Below are 20,594 nucleotides of genomic sequence, written 5' to 3'. Positions count from 1 at the left end.
CAGACAGCGGTAAGCGACTTTGTTTTATAATATGTAATGATGATGATTGTAAATTCGAAACTACCTCTGCACTTAAACCGCTGAACTTATTTAGATTAAATTTGCTATGGAGATAGCTTAAATAGGACATAGGCTACTTTATTTAATTTAACCATCAAGGGGTAAAATGCGAGGTGATAGTACTATTTTATAAATTTGCGCAGGTAAAGCCGCAGGTTCAGCTAGTAATTATAGAAAATTGTATTGATCGTAAATGTTTATCTTCTTAGTAGAATCCATATTTATTCAGTTAGCGTACTTCGATTTCAAGTCTCTATTACTTGTAAGTTCTTCATTGACAGTCCATATCTAAAGTTCATGATTACAGCATGTGAGATATAACATTATTTTCACTAGCATGAATATCGCATAGCGTTCATTGGATGATAAAAACGTGTCAACGAATCATCAAGGAAAAATTTACTTTTCTTTAATACAATTCAACAGATTGATTTTCTTCGAATTAAACTTGCATACATATTAGTGCTGATTTTATTTTATTTTATTTTATTTGGGAAACAAACAGTACAATAAGTCTTAATATTAACAAATACAAATTAAAATCACAAGCCAATCAAGTTTCCACTCATAAATAATATACATTATTAGAATTATATGGACCATTTGATAGAGCGTGCATTTTTATCGAGGATTAAGAATTCAAGTTAGGTCGAGCAAATCTGTATTTTTAAGTGTTTAATTTGTGTTTATAATTAATATTGTAGTCGTGATGAAACCAGAATAATTTGTAATTCTGACATTTGTGTATCGATAAACAAACATTGCAACAACGTATTCGAGTTCCCAATCTTCCCCTTAAGAGATATCTTTGCCCAGCTGTGGAATATTTTTGGGATTCTATATTTATACATATATATATAAACAGGCTTTTTAGGCTTGTTTTAATTTTAATTACCCTAATTACAAGTATGTAATTAAGTATTGATTAGATAATGAGACGGAGAGAATGTTTAATTACTAGTTAGATATAATTACCTAGGGGTGTGATATAAAATTTTCTACATATTATGATTATCTATACTGATATTATAAAGAGGTAAAATTTGTTTGTTTGTATGTAGGTGTTTATCTCCGGAATTACTGATCCAATTCTATTTATTTTTTTCTCTGTTATAAGACTACATTATTCATTATTGCTATAGTATGCATGATATATTAAATTATATATTGACAAAGTCGAAAATAAATAGCTCTTAAAACAGTATAACTCTAGAAGACATGATCAATTAAAATGGATGTTCTATATATATATTTTTCTTTACTAATAAATCGCAGCCGTACGAAGCACGAACGTACTTAAAAAACAAAAGGTACCTAATTCAGTTTTTAGTACATATCGAAATGTATACTTGATCGAAACATCAAAGCGAAGGCGAATATTGCGTTTTAAAAATATCTTATAATGTAATTTATGAAATACATATGAAATAGGTTATATATCTACTAGTCTACTCAAACGACGTCATCGTAAAGCTAGTAGATTTACTAAGATCTTATCCTATATGAATGATCGCTCTTAATAGTGATTTTACTGGTAATTAAGTACTTTAGAAGTACGTATTATTAAGTATGATAATATCGATAAAATATATTGCATATGTACTAAGATTATGTTTAGGATGTCTTGAAATTTCTTTAACGCTTAATGAAAGGGATAAAATTTATGGACTCGCCGTAAAAACGTTTTTGAATATTTTTTGTGTTCCAAAATTTAAATTGATTTATTACACAGTTTTCACGTATAGCTTTTAAAATTGTTTTCCTGAACGTAAATCTATAACTTCTTGATTTTATTACGTTATATCTATACCTTTATCTATAGGGCCATTTTCAATGACCTATCTATCCCTAGTTTCAGTAACTAGAGATAGCTCAATCTGTTCTTTTGCCGTTAATTTCTTTTCAATAAACCTATCGACGTAGCATTTTCCATCGAAACTATCCATCCGTCGTCGGGAGGACGATCTTTTTTCAAAAATCATGCTATATCGACCCTTCATCACATACTTCTGGCACTACGATTCCATAAATTGAATACTACACGATGCGATGATAAGGATTTATTCGTAATCTTAAATGGGTTGTCGAAAACGGCCGTTAGACTCCATCAGTAATTAGACAGATATAATTGTGGTCAAGCGTAATCCTGTCGACAGTAAAATTTTATAATTTGTTTGTCTTCAAAATTATGAATGAACATAAAGCCACATTGAGTTGATTTTCTTTATTTGTATGTCAAAATTGTTTAAATGTCATTACAAATAATATAATTTGTAAAAAGGCGTAACTACGCAGTTTATTGTCGGTTCAGTACAATCAACATGTTTTGGTTATACCGATAGCTTTATATTCAATTTAGAAATGAAATTACTGTGCAAAGTGTTTATACGACTTGATATATAAATTAAATTAAATTATCGTAACGTTCCGTAAGTGTCCCATTATTGGATAACAAGACAAACAAAACAACACCTCATTTTCTGATATTTTCCTTCCCAGAATTTCTATTCTAAGAATGGATTGAAATAAAAAATAATTTAATATGACAAAATAAAAATCAAAATACACTTTATTCAAGTAGGTTTTTACAAGCACTTTTGAATCGTCATTTAACAAAATAGTAATTTGAAAAAATAAATAATGCTCGCTAGAATTTCAACTCGCGACCATCAATTGCCATGAGTTCTATCCGGTATGTCATCTCGCGTCACATCTTCAATACATGGGCGACCAATACCTAATACACTTAGTAATTTGTATTTGGAAGTAATTGCCTCATTACCTTAAGTTTTTTTTATACGCTGACACAATAGATCTGTCGAAATATACTCGGTCTATAAGTTCTAAGAAGCGAGACGTCAATCATTCTCATTAGTTTTTACACACCTTGCCAAGTTTAACAGAACACACGAGCGCGTCTTTCTTGGTACCTGATTCATAAAAAAATGGTCGCTTCATATGTAATACACTGATACGATTTTTCCTTGTTTGATAAAACAAATTCGTTGATGAGATACATATTCAAGTCCAGATACGTTTAAAATATGTTTTCTTGGAAATGTGTAAGCTTGGGTTTTACTTCTAATTTAATGTTGGATTATATTATAGGGCGAATATCCAAAAGTAAGGTTTTAAGAATAATGTATCTTCAAAAAATGTGTTTTTATTTTATTAACATACGAGTTCGTCTTTAGAATTACGCTATAAACGTTTTGTCGGTTAATGTAAGTGGTCAATTATTCATTTTTATTTTATTTATTGACTTCGTTGAAAATATATCCGTTTTTTCATGTTCTAGAATATTTAGTACATAAGCATGCTTAAGCTCACGATAACCTTGGGAGCTAGGATGTTATGTCCCTTGCTTACTTTATGCTTGTTACACTGGCTCATTCAGCCTTCCAATCAGAACACAAAAATACTAGGTATTTCGACTTGGTGAAAGAATTTATGATGAGTGGGTGGTACATACTTAGACAAGCTTGCACAAAGCCCATCACCAAGTAATAACGCTTTATTTTTCTAAGCTTATAAAAAACATTAATAACACGTCGTACATGTATTGTCTACGATCACCCTTGGCCCCGTGCCAGACCTGGCGCTTCTCAGAAAACTCGAATTCGGAACGTATTATATATTAATGTCGCTAACAATTTTCTAAGGAACTTGCAGTCGTTCCTGGGTTCGAATAATTATATGTCACAGTTCGTTGACTCGTATTCAAATTTTGGTTGTTTTCACGGTGCAGTAAGTTTCTAGTTTAGTTCCGTTCTAGAATTCTAGAATTTATGCCCTAAATTCCAGACGTCGATCACTTGTCTCTTGAATTGATTTTTCTTATCGTTGCCACTTATTTGCGTACTTTATTGTCCCCAAAGAGGTTAGATAAAAAAGAGGTCTTAAACCCTTCAGACATGTCCAGACAGTATTCTTTTAATATAACAATTTTTTTTTTTTTTTATAAATATTGGACAACATCACATACATTACTCTGATCCCAATGTAAGTAGCTAAAGCACTTGTGTTATGGAAATCAGAAGTAACGACGGTACCACAAACACCCAGACCCAAGACAACATAGAAAACTAATGAACTTTTTTCTACATCGACTCGGCCGGGAATCGAACCCGGGACCTCAGAGTGGCGTACCCATGAAAACCGGTGTACACACTACTCGACCACGGAGGTCGTCAAGTTCAATCAATCATCAAATTACTTATTGATAAACTCTTATATATAAAAATCAGACACAAATGGAGATTATTATACTATACTAATGCCTCGTTGGTATAATGGCTAAATATAAGGCCGCAGATCCCGATGTCCTGGGATCAAACCCCAGGTTGGGCCGATAATAAGTATTTTTATACTCACTAACAGCCTGTAGTCTGAAAGTCGGAAGTGTATATACACTGATGTACCTCAAGTCCTAGTCAAGTCCGATTTGCCGTCCTATCGGATTATGAGTGTGATGGATAGGCACTGTTATACATATGTTCTGCGTAGTTGGCTGGTCCCCTTTGAGATTGGCCGACACGGCCATCAGGATGACTTCATCATCTATATTACTATTTAAAAAACAAAAAAAAAATTGTTTTGTCTGAACCTCCTTGTCTGTCCAAAAACCTTCAGAATTAAAAAATCATTCATATATACATGCATATATTAATAATTAATCAATAGTAGTCTATTAATGGAAAAAGGTTATTATTGACTGTACGACATCAAGCTCGGATCCAATGTGCGAAGCTGTGGATCTTGTTACTTGGTGGTAGGGCTTTGTAGAGCCCGCATGGGTAACGAATGATTAATATTTCTTGTACCACTTACCACCACATGGCACATCTGGGCGTCCGCCTATCTAAACCATCAAAAGAATTATTATGATTTACAGATTTTTTACCTCACAAAAGATATATTCACAATAACTCGTGTGTTTATCTTGAAATCTTGGCATTGGGAGCCGTGATATAGTTTGTTATCGCTATTCCTATGTCGACGTTAATTTGACGAGTGATTTGTTCTATTGGAGTCTTATTCATGTTTATCATTTCCATTCACCGGAACTATACGTACAAGGTTCCTGTATTGTTTTCAAATTTGGCGGGATTCCAAGATATAAAAGATGTATTTTTCTAATACGAAAAAAAAGACAAGTTTATGTATGTATCACATTATAGATAGTTGAGATGGCCCAGTGGTAAGAATGCATTGACCTTAATCGATGATTGCGGGTTCAAATCCAGACCACTGAATTTTCATGTGTATTTTATGTTTATAATTCATCTTTTGCTCTATGGCGAAGGACAATATCGTTAGGAAACCTGCCTAATTGCACTGAAATTCTGGTATAAGTTTCTTCACCAAACCGCATTTAAACAGTGAAATAAGTTTCTTGGACAGGGGGACAGGCCAGCCGTGGGAATTTAACAGACTGTTATTTTACTTACTACATTAAAGGAAATGATATTTATTATTTATATACAAGATAAAACGAAGTTTCATACTCCCAAGGTGACTCCTTAAATAGCTTTGCCCTATGAAGTATAAGTATGATGTTATAACTATTAATCTATGCGTATGACATCCACAGCCATAAATTATGGCTAACTATAGTACCAAGAGCAAATAGGTATACCTTTTAAGATTAACAGGCAAGCACAATAGGCTATAATAAACGCCTCGTGCCGCCGTGCGTCAATACGCGCACGCGCAAATTTCGTTGTTACCGTATAAACGGAAACTGTTATGCTTAACTGATTCCAAGACCTGGTAATTGGTTTACCATTGTTGCCGTAACAGAAATCCGAATGCTTCGAGGATTTTATGGAATTATAATTGACTAGCTGAACCTGCGGCTTTGCTTTACAAACCCCATTTTATCTCCTTGAGGGTGGTTTTTCGTTAAATCCGTTCTTAGCGGATGTCTACATCCTATGAGGAACCTTTCAAGTTTGTAGGTGTTATAGTTTCTGAGATTTCGTTATCAATCAGGTAGTCGTGTTTCGTTTTTATATAAGTACTAGTTGTGGTGAGGGAGGGGGGGGGGTAAAGTAACTTTAACTTTTCTGTAGGTATATACTCTGACGTTGTGTATGCAAAATGTCGATTGAATACAGTTGAGACGTTAGAGAGTAACAAATACTTTCCCGTTTATAATATAAGTTTATTGCAGCAACGAGAAATGATAATATAATTAAAACATCATACGTATAAAACTTCGTTTTATTTGAATTCAATGAAATAAATTCATTGTTTATTATAATTGCAACTAAGTTTTGGCGAACGTGCTTTCTATCGTTTTAGTATTTCTGGTTACAATACATACGTACGTTAGTCTTTCAAAACCGCAACAAAACAATTTTAATTGAAAACAAAACGTTCTAAATCGGGTAACATCAATGTAAATAATATCGAAGAAATAAGCCAACGAAAATATAACGATCCAAAAACGATCGCGCATTGCATATTCAAACATCGTCCGAAAGTTTTCTTCGGAATGGACTATTATCATACATTTTTCTCCGTAATGGATTGTATCGAAATGCATTTAGATTTACTTTAGAAGTGATTGTTTTCTACGGCAAAGTGGGTCTTGTTTATTATATAAAATAGGTATAGCTATTCCAATCGAAGTAGGAATATACAAACAAAACTTAGATTTACGTATTTCATGCGATTTACTAATAACTCAGCTATATTGTGCACTACTAAGAGTTTATGATTAATATATCTTTATTTATAATACAACACTCTTGCACTTAACTACTTATATTCACTTTAATTTTACTTCCAAAATTCCGATTATAGTTTCGCCGACGTTCAAAACGCCATTTTTGAACAGGTGAATACCATAGTGAATATCATATCGCGTCAATTTATAGACGGACTGGAAAATGCGTCACCTACTAATAAGCAATCACAATCCATAGACATTGTACTACTTTTTGACGGTAAAATATTTGACGAGTAGGTGCTATCTAGGTAGATGGACCTACTCGTCTATGTCTGGGTAGACAGGCTTGCATGAAGCCTTACCACAAAGTTTTACAAAGACTTCTCTATATTTAATGCAAGCATTCCAAACATAACATTTCAACATAGACTTAGTTAATTATACAGTTAGCTTACACAAAGTTAACGAGTTCTGTTTCCTTTTATAATTATACACTGTTTTCACCATTGATGTTTATGTTGGTTTTGTTGAATGTTTTTGCGATTTTGTTTTGACATTTTAATCATTATAAAACCCGAAGGTGTTTATTTTTTTGGCTTATATTTGATTTAAAAATAGTGTTATTTTAGCAGTAGCATGGTATGGTAGGTACTTGGTATTAAGTAAATTGCCTATTTTTGTTCGACAATTAGGTAGGCAATACTTTTTAACGTTTGTCCAATATTTTTAAAACCTTTCAAACTAATCGATTTGTATAACAAATTTTGGTTAAAACCTCCGCTCACTTTGCTACCTGTTCAATTTTGCAAACATTTTTAGATATTGATGAATATGTAAAATGTGCGTTGTATTCAAATATATGTTCCATATTAATATGTTTCTGTTTATCTTCTTTCAGGTGATTGATTTCGGCAGTTCATGCTACGAACACCAGCGTGTTTACACATACATACAGTCGAGGTTCTACCGCGCTCCCGAAGTGATGATGGGCGCTAAGTATGGCATGCCAATCGACATGTGGTCGCTTGGGTGTATATTGGCGGAACTACTCACAGGTGCGTTGAATCAGAAATAAAACTAAATTATTTGTAATACTTCTTTAATTATTATTTTTTTTTACTAATTTTGTCAACTGTTGAGTACTATGCTGGAAATCTTTACGCAACTGTTACTTCTGATTTCCATAACACAAGTGCTTTAGCTACTTACATTGGGATCAGAGAAATGTATGTGATGTTGTCCAATATTTATTTCACGAAAGTCCAGATGACGCGGTTATTATCTTATATTAACCAAGAGTCAGAAATTTGAATCCTGATCGCCGTTGCGCTCTAGATGATTTTTTTTATGCTTACATTAACTGTAAATTATACAGCATGTTTCGAAATATGTTCTGTGAAATTTACTAAATCATGATTTTTTTTTTAAAACAAAAGTAATTACAACCCTAATGGATGTAACATTTTAATCCCAAGTTTACAGGTAAGGGTCACGTTTTTACATTTTAAATATCTTTCTGCGTTTGTAACCACTAAAGATCAGTTGCCTCGTATTTAGCGGCTAAATTTTATCGAGCTGTTACTTAAACACCCAAAAATTTCCGCCGTAATAATACCTGATGATATATTTAAAAATTCGTATATGTTTCCAGGTTTCCCCTTATTGCCCGGCGAGGATGAGGCTGATCAAATGGCGTGCATCATAGAATTACTCGGAATGCCTCCCCAGAGGCTCATAGAACAGGGCAAACGCTCGAAAAACTTCATAAGTAGCAAAGGACTGCCGCGGTACTGTACGGCGTCCACGCTCGCCGACGGAACTACAGTCCTTAGTGGTGGTAAGTTGAGATTATTCGATATATGTACATCAAAAATTTAGTATTGCAATAATATTAATTATTGAACCGATATTGATGATTCACTTGGTGGTAGGGCTTTGTACAAGTCCGTCTTAGTACATAGTACGTGGACCACTTACCATATTTTCCGAAGATTACTGGTTCAAACCTTGACAAGTACGACTGAATTTTCATATTATACTTAATTTGCGATTAACATTATTAGAAAACCTAATTGTTTCGATTAAATATCTGTTATATGTACGAGAATTCTATCACCTCGCATTGAAGTATACAATGCGGTGGAATAAACTTCGAATCTTTTCCGTAAATATAGTGGAGACCTAAGCAGACCAATGGGATCACGTATCTTAACTTGTTATTTGTAGATAAAAGAGTAAATAAAACAACCCAAATGGTACACGATAGTTTATTGTATACGGTTACGAAAATCGGCTTTGATCTTACGTTTCGTTAAAACTGTAATATTATCAGAATGCGTCAGGGATAGCGGGTTCTACAACTTTTAATCATAGACTTGAAATATTAACACCTCATCACGTCTAATCACGTCTATTTATATCTGAACTGTCACGTTGTAAACTCTTCAGCTTGTATACAAAATTCAAGATTGCAGCGGGCAAATCAAATGAGTCACGAATACCAAACCCACGACGAAATTTCAAGAGAGTTTTCTTTAAATTCCAAATGTTTTGCTAACTATCGTCACTGTAAATAATAACAGTGACTGTAAACGCTGTGACTGTCCAATGCGTGACTCATTCTCAACTTTTATCAGACGGAAAGAAATTTATACAGCGTGTTTTTTTTTTGTGTCGGAAAGGGTTGCGAGTCTCGTCGGTACTTTATATCTTACTCCCCCTGTCTTGTTTGTGCTACAGTCGCCCTAAAACATGTAACGTAATGGAGAGTACAATAATCAATTTTGCAATGTTACGAAGGGGCTTTGATTCGATAACAATTCGTGTAATATTCTGTAAACGTGAAAACGTCACGAGGAATATATTAAATGTTGTTTATGTTCATGAGTTTAGCGTGAATTTGAATCTATTCGAAAACTGAAACATTTATATATTGCACGGTACAGATATTGTTACGTTTATAAGTTTTAATAACGCGTGGTTACGTATAATTACGCGTCCTAGACAATGGATAAATCAAAACTATTCTTGGATATAGTAACCGGATATTAGATTATGAATTTCAATATAGTATTGTGAAATAACGTTGCTTGTCTTTTTTTTAAAGAGTTTCTCTTGGAACACCCAAGAAGGATAAAATAATTGAGACGGATAAATAAGTGTTAGACACGTACAACTGTAGTTGATTTTTTTTTTATGATATCGATAGGCGGACTAGCAAATGGGCCACCTGATGGTAAGTGGTCACCACCGCCCACAGGCAATGGCGTTGTAAACAATATTAACCATTCCTTACATCACCAATGCGCCACCAACCTTGGGAACCAAGATATTACATCCCTCGTCCCTGTAGTTACCTTTTCACCTTGCAAGTTTTTTAGCATCGTTAATTGAAATCAATTTTACGATAGGTTATTTGGTAACTATATCAGAATTTAATGGTCGGTTTAATAGCGTCTTAAGGAATTCCGCTAATTATATCAATATTGATGTCTTCAATACCAGACATGATGTGGGCGAGCTCGGAAAACACCATGTAATTGATCACAATTTGGAACAAATCCAATTGTACCGGTTTTTGACTTCATACGCTGTTTTTATTGAGGATATCATAACAAGCACTTATTTAATTTATAAGACATTCTCAAATTATTGTTCTGTATAATTCTAGTCTGGCATGTCTATTTTTTCTTAACTCTACATTAGATTACGTCACTCCACTCAATTGGCGCATGTGATTCGATTTTTAAACAATTATTACTATAGTTTAATAGCGATTTAAGGGATTAAATAAATTCATTTTTTCTTAAAGCATTTGTAACACTTATAACATTCAACCCGTGTGTGTATTCTCCGAATTTAAAACGTCATTTATATTTGGTTAAGCGCCAACGAATACGTAATGCTTTGAATAATCACAACATGTAATACTATTGAGTTACTTCGAGGGCTTGTTTTTTGAAGATTAATCGATTTAATTCGGAGGTGTCCGATTTCTTTAAGATGTTAGTATTTTCGATCGTTTTCAATTACGCTGCGTTTGAACGGTAACAGACGGTTTGAGATCAAGTAAATATTTTTAAAACTTGGAACCGTATTCATAATATTTTCCAAAGCGAGGATATAGTCTGTTTCATTGGTTGGACCAATCAGCGTATAGGGAGAGTAGGTACATTCCGTTCCGTTACCCAGCTATTTTTTAAGATCCAAAAAATATTTAATAAAACAAATTGGGTGAATCTCGTCACTGTTATTTTATTTAAAGTTCAGTTCTTAATTTATTATATCAGAGATATTCATATATCAGCGATATTGGAGTTTATAGTAGTACGAGTCGTTTTGGATTTTTACTAAAAATACTTTATAAATTTTTCAGGTATGTCGAGAAGAGGCAAGCCACGAGGTCTCCCAGGCTCTAAGAGCTTCGTAACGGCACTCAAGGGCTGCCAGGACAAATACTTCATCGACTTTATAAGACGGTGAGTTGAATGATGCTCCATCAATTGTTATTACCTTATTGTTGAATCGTATTATTTAATTTTAAATTGTTGTTTCGTCCTGAAAACGACACGAATTTAATGTTTAGGACTCTTACCTTATATGCCTGAAAATGTGTCAGAGTTTTATTATTATTATTGAATACATCTCAGTATTCCAACATTGTATAGCTAATGTTCTGATATTGCTTTCGTAATGTTATTTTATTATTATATATTGGCATTATTGTTTATATACTAGACTGAGAAGTATTGTATTATATACATAGGTATATATTTGTATTTAACTAACGTGACTTTATATTTTTAAATGTCGAAAAAGAGTAACTACTGAGTTCCTTGCCGGTTCTTATCAGTAGAATCTGCGTTCCGAACCGGTGGGAGCTTCACTTAATATAGTTTGTTAAATGACTATTCAAAAGTGCCTGTAAAAGCCTACATGAATAATATATATATGTATTGATTTTGATGTAAAGCATTCGAAATGTACTATTGTAATATTTTTATTTTAAAATTAGAAAATTTAATATTGGTTTTAAATTTAATGGCATATGCGTGAAAGAGAGTCGCAGTTATTAACGGGCAATATTGTTTATTTTTGTTTTATGATATAAATTGATACTATCTATGAAATCGATGCATAATTCCAGATGCCTGGAATGGGAGCCCGAGAAGCGCCTCACGCCGGTGCAGGCGCTGCGACACGCGTGGCTGCGCCGGCGCCTGCCGCGGCCGCCGCACGACGAGGAGCCCGCGCCCGCGCCCCCCGCCCCCGCCAACGTTAGTATCGCGCACCACGTCAAGCGCCTCGCGCAGACCAAGTGCAATGACAAATAGGTTTGTTTGAGTTCGCTTCTTATCGCGTGATGCTTGTGGTCATAGAGTACTCGCGTAGGGTGTAGTCGCGCTGCTGTTGTGAGAGATTCCGATAGGTAGCTTAACGGAGTGTGAGTAGCTTGTGGGTTCGATTTGTCTTAAGGGGCGTTGCATTCTAATTTGTATGATAAGTGACTTTTCGTAAGTCCGACGCACTTTTGCTTAACTAACAGAAATGTACTTTACATATTATAAATTACTGAATTAATTTGTATACATATATGTATCCTATATGCTTTTAGCGATTTGATTGTACAATTTTGTATTTAAGGCAATGATGAAAAATGATATATACAATCATCAAATAAGTCGTTTTTAAAACGTATTCACAACATTTAATTAAACGTTAAACTATAACCGGCTTGCAAATCAAACGAGTCACGAGCCGAGAGCATATAAATATATCTATCGTGGAGAAATACATATATACATAACATATTAAAAGTAAAGTCTCAGGTCTATAATGGCCCGCTGCTTGAGAAAAGCTTCTTGTAAGGAGAATATATCAAGTTTATTCGACAATGCTGCTCCGATGCGGTCGATATACACGTATATTATATACTTTTTAATTTATATTAATTTGTAATGTATAAATACATAAAATGTATTGACACTGTCAGACAGGTTCTGTTTAAAATTAGTCGAATGAAGCTTTCATCGCTTCTCGTTTTTTTTTTTTTTTTAATTTTAAATAAATAATATTATCGTAATATAATATACTAAGATTATAAATGCGAAAGTAACTCCGTCTGTCTGTTACGCTTTGACGTAATTGGGTTTGAAGCAAGCTTGAACTCCAAAGAGGGACACGTGCTACTTTTTAATACCTAACAACTGCCAACGCATCTTACGAGCGGAGACGCGGGCCACAAGTCGTAATATATAAATTCGATTGTACTATGTATCAGCTAATCATCATGAAAATATAAGTATACATTGTCAGGGTTATAGCTAAGAACGTAACCTAAGCTAACATCTGACCTTCTAACAAATAATTTAAAATAAAAGCCGAACATCAGGTTCACTGGCGTGCCATAGAAGAGCTCTCTGTCCTCCAGTAGATGATAATGGGCTGCTAACGAATTATGCTTTAAAAATATGCTAATAGTATTTTTTTCTTCAGAAATTATACATATTCGTTTCGTAATATACTTTTTTTTTTAATTTCAATTATACGGTTTTTTAAATTGAATTACGGCGTTGCTACATATTTGTTTTCTCGCGTTTTTATTTTATATAAAATATTAAAGTAAAACCACAAGCATCACCAATTATTATTATTATTATTTTTTTAAGTTATTTTATTTTATTATTATTAATTTGCAAATTATTATTATTTTTCTTATTTATTTACATGTTACTTAATTATATTTAAGGTTCTTATTAAATTTAAGATTAATATGTGATATAATTTCATTTAATTTTATAATTAAGTATAAAGTAAGTATTTATTCATCTAACTTTAGATATATAATTCTTTTGTACGTGTGATTGTCATTAAACTCCTCAGACACAAAACAAACGACATCATAATGGGTCCAGTCCGATTTAGATGATTATTTTTGTATGTGCGTCCGAGTGTGTGGTTTAAGTTGGAAACGTTATATTGCGTTGCAAAGGTCCCGGAAAGTAATAGCTTTATTAAATTTATGTTTCACCCGTACAAAGTCGGGATGAGCATCTATTTGGTATGAGTTATTAATGTTGATTTAAATGTAGTCTAATTATAATATCTTTAGTGAAAAAATATTAATTCTTGCGAACTTTGAAATACATATCATACCATCATTTAAAACGATATATGGTCCACAATCTTACACACTTAAAAAAACACGAATCCATAACAGATATCACGTTATTTTATATCTCGACTACCGATATCATGTCAATTTAATATAAAAGTTGTTTAAATTCTACTCCTTTTGCCCAGATGGTATATACTCTACATACTCTACATGGGTTATAAGTATCGTAGTTATTAGTATACATTAGTACTGTAGAATAGTTGAGTTGTACAGCTATCGTAGAATACTTAATAGAGCCAACGCAACGCAGCAATGGGTGTCGTTATAACCGACAAAATGAAATGCTTATGTTAAGCACATCCCTTAGATCCTTTGCACTGCGAAATAATGAGAGTGTCCACTTAAACAAACCAGTCAACTTTATTACCTTGGTGTGCGTGACAGCTTCGCTTGACACTCGCCAGACGTCACACTACTTTACTTGTGTGCGTGTTCTTGGTGGCCCACTGTTGCTTACTATTTTTTTTCGACGCTTTCTTAGTTTCGATAGTCGATCTGGTTATATCTAAACAAAGACACATCCATGGATCGGAAAACCAATCACTACCTAAAGAGTTCCCAAGGAGGGAATGGGGTCGTAAAAAATTAACTTGGCACTGCCGTGCCCCCAGATAGGTATAAAGAGAAAATTATATAGTAATAAAAATAATCGTTTAATGTCTCGCACTACTACCTCTCATGGCTTCTAAATCGTTAAATTGGATCCATGCTCCGATCCAAAATAAATAAGACGAACAGGAGCGATGACGATACAAAATGGCATGTAAAAGCCAACGCGTATAAAGCGTACGGAGCTGTGGGTGGAAGTGGCTGACGGCGGAGTGGCGTTGCAGACGGGCGCGGCGGGCTGCGGCGCGGCGTGCGGCGCGCGCGGCGGCTCGCTGCGCACGCCGCTGGCGCGCACTCCCGTCACCTTCAACGCGTCGCAAGTCGCCAGTGAGTTCATTGGGACTGCATTGCTGTCCTACTGCGATCACTTTTTTATAAATTATTGAATTTTTTATTTATTTAATAATAAATAAATAAATAAATATTGGACAACATCACATATATTAATCTGATCCCGATGTAAGTAGCTAAAGCACTTGTGACTGTGACTCGGCCGGGAATCGAACCCGGGACCTCGGAGTGGTGTACTCATGAAAACCGGTGTACACACTACTCGACCACGGAAGTCGTCAATTAATAGGGTGTAAGTGATCACCACGGCCTATAGACATCCTTATATTGCCAATGCGCCACCAACATTGGAACTAAGATTCCCTTTGTGTCTCTTGTGTTTGTCGGTACACTATCTCTCATCCTTCAAACGGAGCACAACAATACTGAGTATTATTGGCAGTATAATATATAATGAATGGGTGGTACCCACCCAGATAAGCCAAAGTTATTGCATGATTCCAATATGTACTATTATCTACATAAGATTTAATCGTATATATGATAATTATTGACATTTTTAATTAATATAAATAAAATAAAAAAATATATTAATTGAAAAATTTATAAGCCCGAACACGTTAGGTACAGTAACAGTTCACTTAAAGTAGGTAATGTCGTTCAGTTGTATGACATTAGTTTCAGTATAATTATATTAACTTCCTAGAAGCAAAATTACAAGCCGCACTATCCGAGGACAGCAGCGGCATGAGTGGATCGGTGGGAGGCGTGGGGGGGCGCTACTGGACGGCCGGCAAGTTGCCGCACCTCCCGGCGCCTTCCTAGCGCCCGCCCTCCGTGCGTCGCCTTGCCAAGGTGAGACAACACTCGCACTCGTAGACTATCTGACGGACAGGTATTCCTTTATGCCTTAACTACTCAGAGCTATACGGCTAATCTATTACTAGTGAGTCGGAAACAGAGCCAGTAACTTTTTTATACGTATTTTTAATTTTTATTTGTTTTAGACCACATACAAACTGAACAGTAAATGTAAATGCAGTCTACAATAAAGCACGCTAACCGAAAGACGAACAAGAATTAATATTTCCTTCGGGCAGGTCTCATCCCTGGAGGCTCCTCGGCGAGCTGGCGTCGTCGGCGCGCGCCTCGAGCTCGAGCGACGCAGCCTCGACCTCGAGCGCGAGCTGCGCGCCGACCGCGACTCCGACGCGTCGCTCGACGACCGCGACCACCTCGTCTGATCGCGCCCCCCGCCGACGCGCCGCGCCCCCCCGCGCCGGTGACCGCGGGCCCCGCTGGAGCGAGGTCACCTACCGCTGCGGACACACCGCCCGCCTGCGCCTCGAGCCCCGCGAGCCCTACCGGCCCGGCGGATCCCGCTTCGGTTCCGGCATCAGATCTGGCCGGCGCCGGGAGAGTGTCGAGTTCGGTCGGTCCCCCGACTACCACGCCGCAGACGCGCAAACCGCAGAATATGTAAATGTTAGGAGTAGTTTCGCTAAACTCCGTGCGAATACGTCCGATTTGTCGTCGTCCGATAGCAGAAGAAGTGACGAGAGCGTTAGAAGGTACAGCCTCAATCTTAGCGACACCAGCTCCGAAATGGCTGAGCCGTACCGAAGGCATGACGGGCGTTCTTCCTGTTGGAGTCTTTCGAATCTGAGTGCATGCTCCTGTCACGACCAACGCGCTGAAGTACAATCTGGCACGCACAGACCAATTAAATCAGCAGACAATATTCGAAAACTCCAACGGGATAGCAGTCTGTCTTCCCGAGGCACGCCCCGACCTTCCACTTCTAACTCTCGCCGACTGGGAAGTCTAAACAGTGTTATTTGCTGTCAGCCTCGAGAGAGTAAAGATCAATTCACAGTCGAAAGTACCAGTATCGACGCAAGCGAGGATGACTCTAACTCAATTAGAAATAGTGTTGTACATTGGACCAACTCTGTGGAAAATCGTGTCTGCTGTTCTGAAACATTTTTACACGGCGCTGTCTTCGGTCTCAAATGCTTAAAATAGCACGAATACAGAAGCGAAACACAATGCAGTCTGTGGTGGTGTGGCGTAAGGGTGGTGACGGGCCTGGTGTCGGACGACAGTGATGACAATAGTGTGTAGTGTGGCGATAATACCCGCTATTGCCTTATAAAGCGTCCTTAGTCTTTCAGTGTCGACGAATGCTTTGTACAGATTAAATATACCCTACACTGCCTAGCGCCTATGACTTCGAAAAGGTTTTAGATATCGTAGACTTTATTACTTACGCTTTAAGATCGAATATTGCATTTAAAATTTTATATTAAACGTCGTAACATTTAGTGTAAATTATTATCGGAATATGTAATGATGCAATAAGCTTTATACATCGAATGATTGGAAGTGTAATCTACAGTAAAGTTATATTATAAAAGATTTCGATTCTCTGCAATCGACACAGCGCACGAATAGACCAATCTGTGTCGTTTGAACAGAATCATGTAATTTACGTTCATAAAGGCTCATGTTCCTAAGTGTTTAATCAATATTTTGACGCTTATAACGCAATAGCGGGGCAATAAAGAACAATTTCGCTTGGCGGCGAGCGTCCAAATGAATCTAGTGCATAGAGGCAAAATTGATCTCAGTAAATAAATAAAGACTACAAAAACGTATATTATATGCGGACATCTAGTGGAATTGTGCGAGTAACGTGTTTTACTGTTTTCTATGTATTATACATGTAACGTAAGGACGTTTGTGAGTCGATCGTGTCGATGTTAGTGCCTGCTAAGTCTTGTTTAGTGTTAGGAAACCTCGACCACTGTTTAAGGGAACTCTTTGAACATTTTACCGAAAAACGACTTGTAATTTCGAGAGTTGAATTTTTTTTCACGCTTCAGTTTGAACGTGCGTTGTGAAAATTCGTAGAATCTTGTCGCGTTTAACACAAGATTTTAACTGAATTTGGTTTGATGTCACGCGTATTTGTGCGCTTGTTTGAGTTCGTCGAAGCCACGGAGCGTCAATAATTTTAATATTTCTTTTTGAAAATTCTCTCTCGAAAGCCGTAGTTTAAGCTATTATGTGTGTGACTAAAAAACGATTTTCTACAACAATTATAATTTTTCGTTTTCTAATTTTAATTTTACGATTTGACTTAAGTCTCTAATAAGTTAATCTCTCAAGTGATATAGTGTCGGCGACCTTATATTCGGAGTTCTTAAACGATTTAAGGTTAGTTAGTCGCAAGGCCTTTTTTTATGTAGTTGAGGAAACTGCGATTAATTTGGTGGATAATAGTATAAAGGATGTGATGGGTTGAAATGATTTATACAGTGGATAGAAGCGCTTAAATTCGCACACAGCTGTTACATAAAAATAAACTTTATTGCAAAACGTTAAAGTACATAATCACTCGGTTCATTATTAAACAAATGGTTCCTTTATTGTTAATATCATCCCATTATGCATGCACCAGATAGACGTTACAGAATGTATTGATAGCGACGTGCAATCTAATTTAGCAGCGTAACATCCCTCGGAACATCTCAGTGCAATAATTTCGACTCGTTGAACGTCTCGTTTTTTTGTCTTCCTGAATATTTGTAATTTTTTACAAAGGCCTATATTATCTGTATAATCGACTAATGCATTTTATTTTTCATATAGTTTATAGATAATTCATTATGTATGTAATTACATAAATTATATTAATTTCAATGAAATGCACATTATGAGTTAATGCGTTCGGTCCTTGCGCAACTTGTGGTAAACATGGTTTATGATGATATTTTTTAGTTATAAAATGAAATTCGTTCACAGAATCAAATAGTGACTAAGAGGAAAGGATAATAAATACTTTATTTAGTTGTAATGAATAAATAAATTGTTTTTATTTCGATGATTTTGCGCGTACCGTTTGATTTGGTAATAGGAAGTCGAATATATATTGAGAATTGTTTTAAATTTAATAGTTGAATAATCTTTGAATTTTATTTCATCGACTGTAAACTATACTCGATATAGCATTTTTTTTGGCTACTTGTATTAAGTTGACTGCCCTGCGTTTATTGTGCTCAATAGTTTTATATCATAGCTAACACAGCCGTTTGGTGTTATTAGTTTATTTTTTTTTATCCGAATAGCGGTTTAAGGTATTTAGTCAATTATTGTAAAGCTTATTTTACGATGGCTTCGTCTGGGAGGCAATCCACGATCGATCTTTTCACATGTTAAATGATATATGTGACGGTACAGTCAGCAAAAAAAATAATTGCATAGTAATGTGTACTTTTGTTGTATATTTTTTTTTCTCTTTGAACATTATGTATGAACATTGACATGATAATTTTTATTGACATTTCTAATGACATGTTTATTTGTAAAAGAATGTCAATCGATATCGATATATTGATAATTTAGTTGAAATATTATAAATGGTTAAATATATTGGTTGTTTGAAGTATATATTTTTGTAGCTGACTGTACACGAATTATGTAACGTGGAAGTCGACATGGAATTAAAATTGTGATAGCTTATGATAATTATTGCGTTTGTATGTCATTGAATAAGCTGTGAGGTTATTGTTAAATAAATTAATTATCGGTATTATAAGCGATGTGTTTGTGAAGTAACGCACAAGTGGTATGAGAATACAGGTTTGTGTATACTAATAGCTTATAGCACCTTCGTCTACAGGGTGTTCACTAAAGTAAATCATTCTATCGACGCCTCACAGCCTCATAAGCTATCTGCTTGGCAATGATCAGTATTAAATCATTCACCAAGTCTCATTCAACTGCCAAGTACGTTTAATTATAAGTATAATTTGCTATATCCCAAGGTTATGTATAGCGGACCCCTAGTTACTATTATAGCTTTCGTTGAATGCTGCATTTCTCTTTATACTTAGTTTATTTGTGAAACATTGTGTTCTCATTTTGTATGTAAAGCTGGTGTTTCACGTCTTGAAACTCGTAGCGACAATGTGAATACTATACAATTTAAATAAATGAATTATATAAATATGGTAACTTGTTTTTTTTTATGACTAGCGGATTAGCTTACAACTCCGTCTTCGACCGTGTAGAGTAGAGATGTATTTTTATGGCACAGGTAGGACGGGCAAATGAGCCACCAAATAGGACTTCTGCCATTAGACATAGGTGCCGTAAATGTAAACATTTGGAGAATTTGATTTCTTCATTATAAATTGAAATCTATACAGTGGAAAGACGCTACAAAGATATTATTAAAAAAATACTACAAGCTAATTATTAGACCAATAAAACAAAATGATTATATTTTATTGAAAATAATCATGAATTTGGGGCCCTTTTGGTAGATATTTACTACCATGTACAAATAATTTGCTTAGGCCAGGCCTTAAGTATAGATTCAAATAAACGGTGCGGTAATTTTTGTATATTCGTAGGAATCTGATTGGTTGTACAATGTTATGGCTATTTTATAGCCTTTTTTAATAAATATGTTAGTTATTTCTTACAAATATATCGCATTCGTAAATATACATAGCAGTCAACGTGGGAACAAACGTGTGAAAGAAATTGTTGGTTCTTCGGAGGCCTCTCAGGATGGGGGCCCTGGGCATGTGTCCCATGTGCCCTATGGTAAAGACGGTAATGATCGCAGTATTATAATATTCCATCAACAGTTAAGATCAAATATATGAAATCAATTCTCTAATAATAATTAAATAGTAAATAGCAAATCACCGCTGAATTGGCGCCCTGGTGACATTCCGTTTTTTCTTATTACAACATAAAAAATGGCTG

General features: G+C 35.2%; 1 protein-coding gene across 2 annotated transcripts in view; it reads left to right on the top strand.

Moving 5' to 3' along the window:
* Positions 1-19,828, top strand: part of LOC125073746 (dual specificity tyrosine-phosphorylation-regulated kinase 2) — a 159,106-nt gene extending 139,278 nt beyond the window's left edge. The window contains exons 2-8 of one of the 2 annotated variants that reach the window (XM_047684762.1): positions 7,635-7,791; positions 8,388-8,573; positions 11,112-11,214; positions 11,883-12,069; positions 14,801-14,849; positions 15,520-15,668; positions 15,914-19,828. In XM_047684762.1, the coding sequence (XP_047540718.1) occupies positions 7,635-7,791; positions 8,388-8,573; positions 11,112-11,214; positions 11,883-12,069 (633 nt within the window). In that variant the 3' untranslated portion in view covers positions 14,801-14,849; positions 15,520-15,668; positions 15,914-19,828. Of the gene's footprint in view, positions 1-7,634; positions 7,792-8,387; positions 8,574-11,111; positions 11,215-11,882; positions 12,070-14,746; positions 14,850-15,519; positions 15,669-15,913 lie in introns of both variants that reach the window. The other variant, XM_047684761.1, reaches the window with a different exon arrangement.
* The last annotated feature ends 766 nt before the right edge of the window (positions 19,829-20,594 follow it).

Source organism: Vanessa atalanta, chromosome 25 (genome assembly GCF_905147765.1).
Source record: "Vanessa atalanta chromosome 25, ilVanAtal1.2, whole genome shotgun sequence".
NCBI lineage: Eukaryota > Metazoa > Arthropoda > Insecta > Lepidoptera > Nymphalidae > Vanessa > Vanessa atalanta.
Note: the sequence above shows the minus strand (reverse complement) of the source record. Positions and strands in the feature narration are given on the sequence as shown.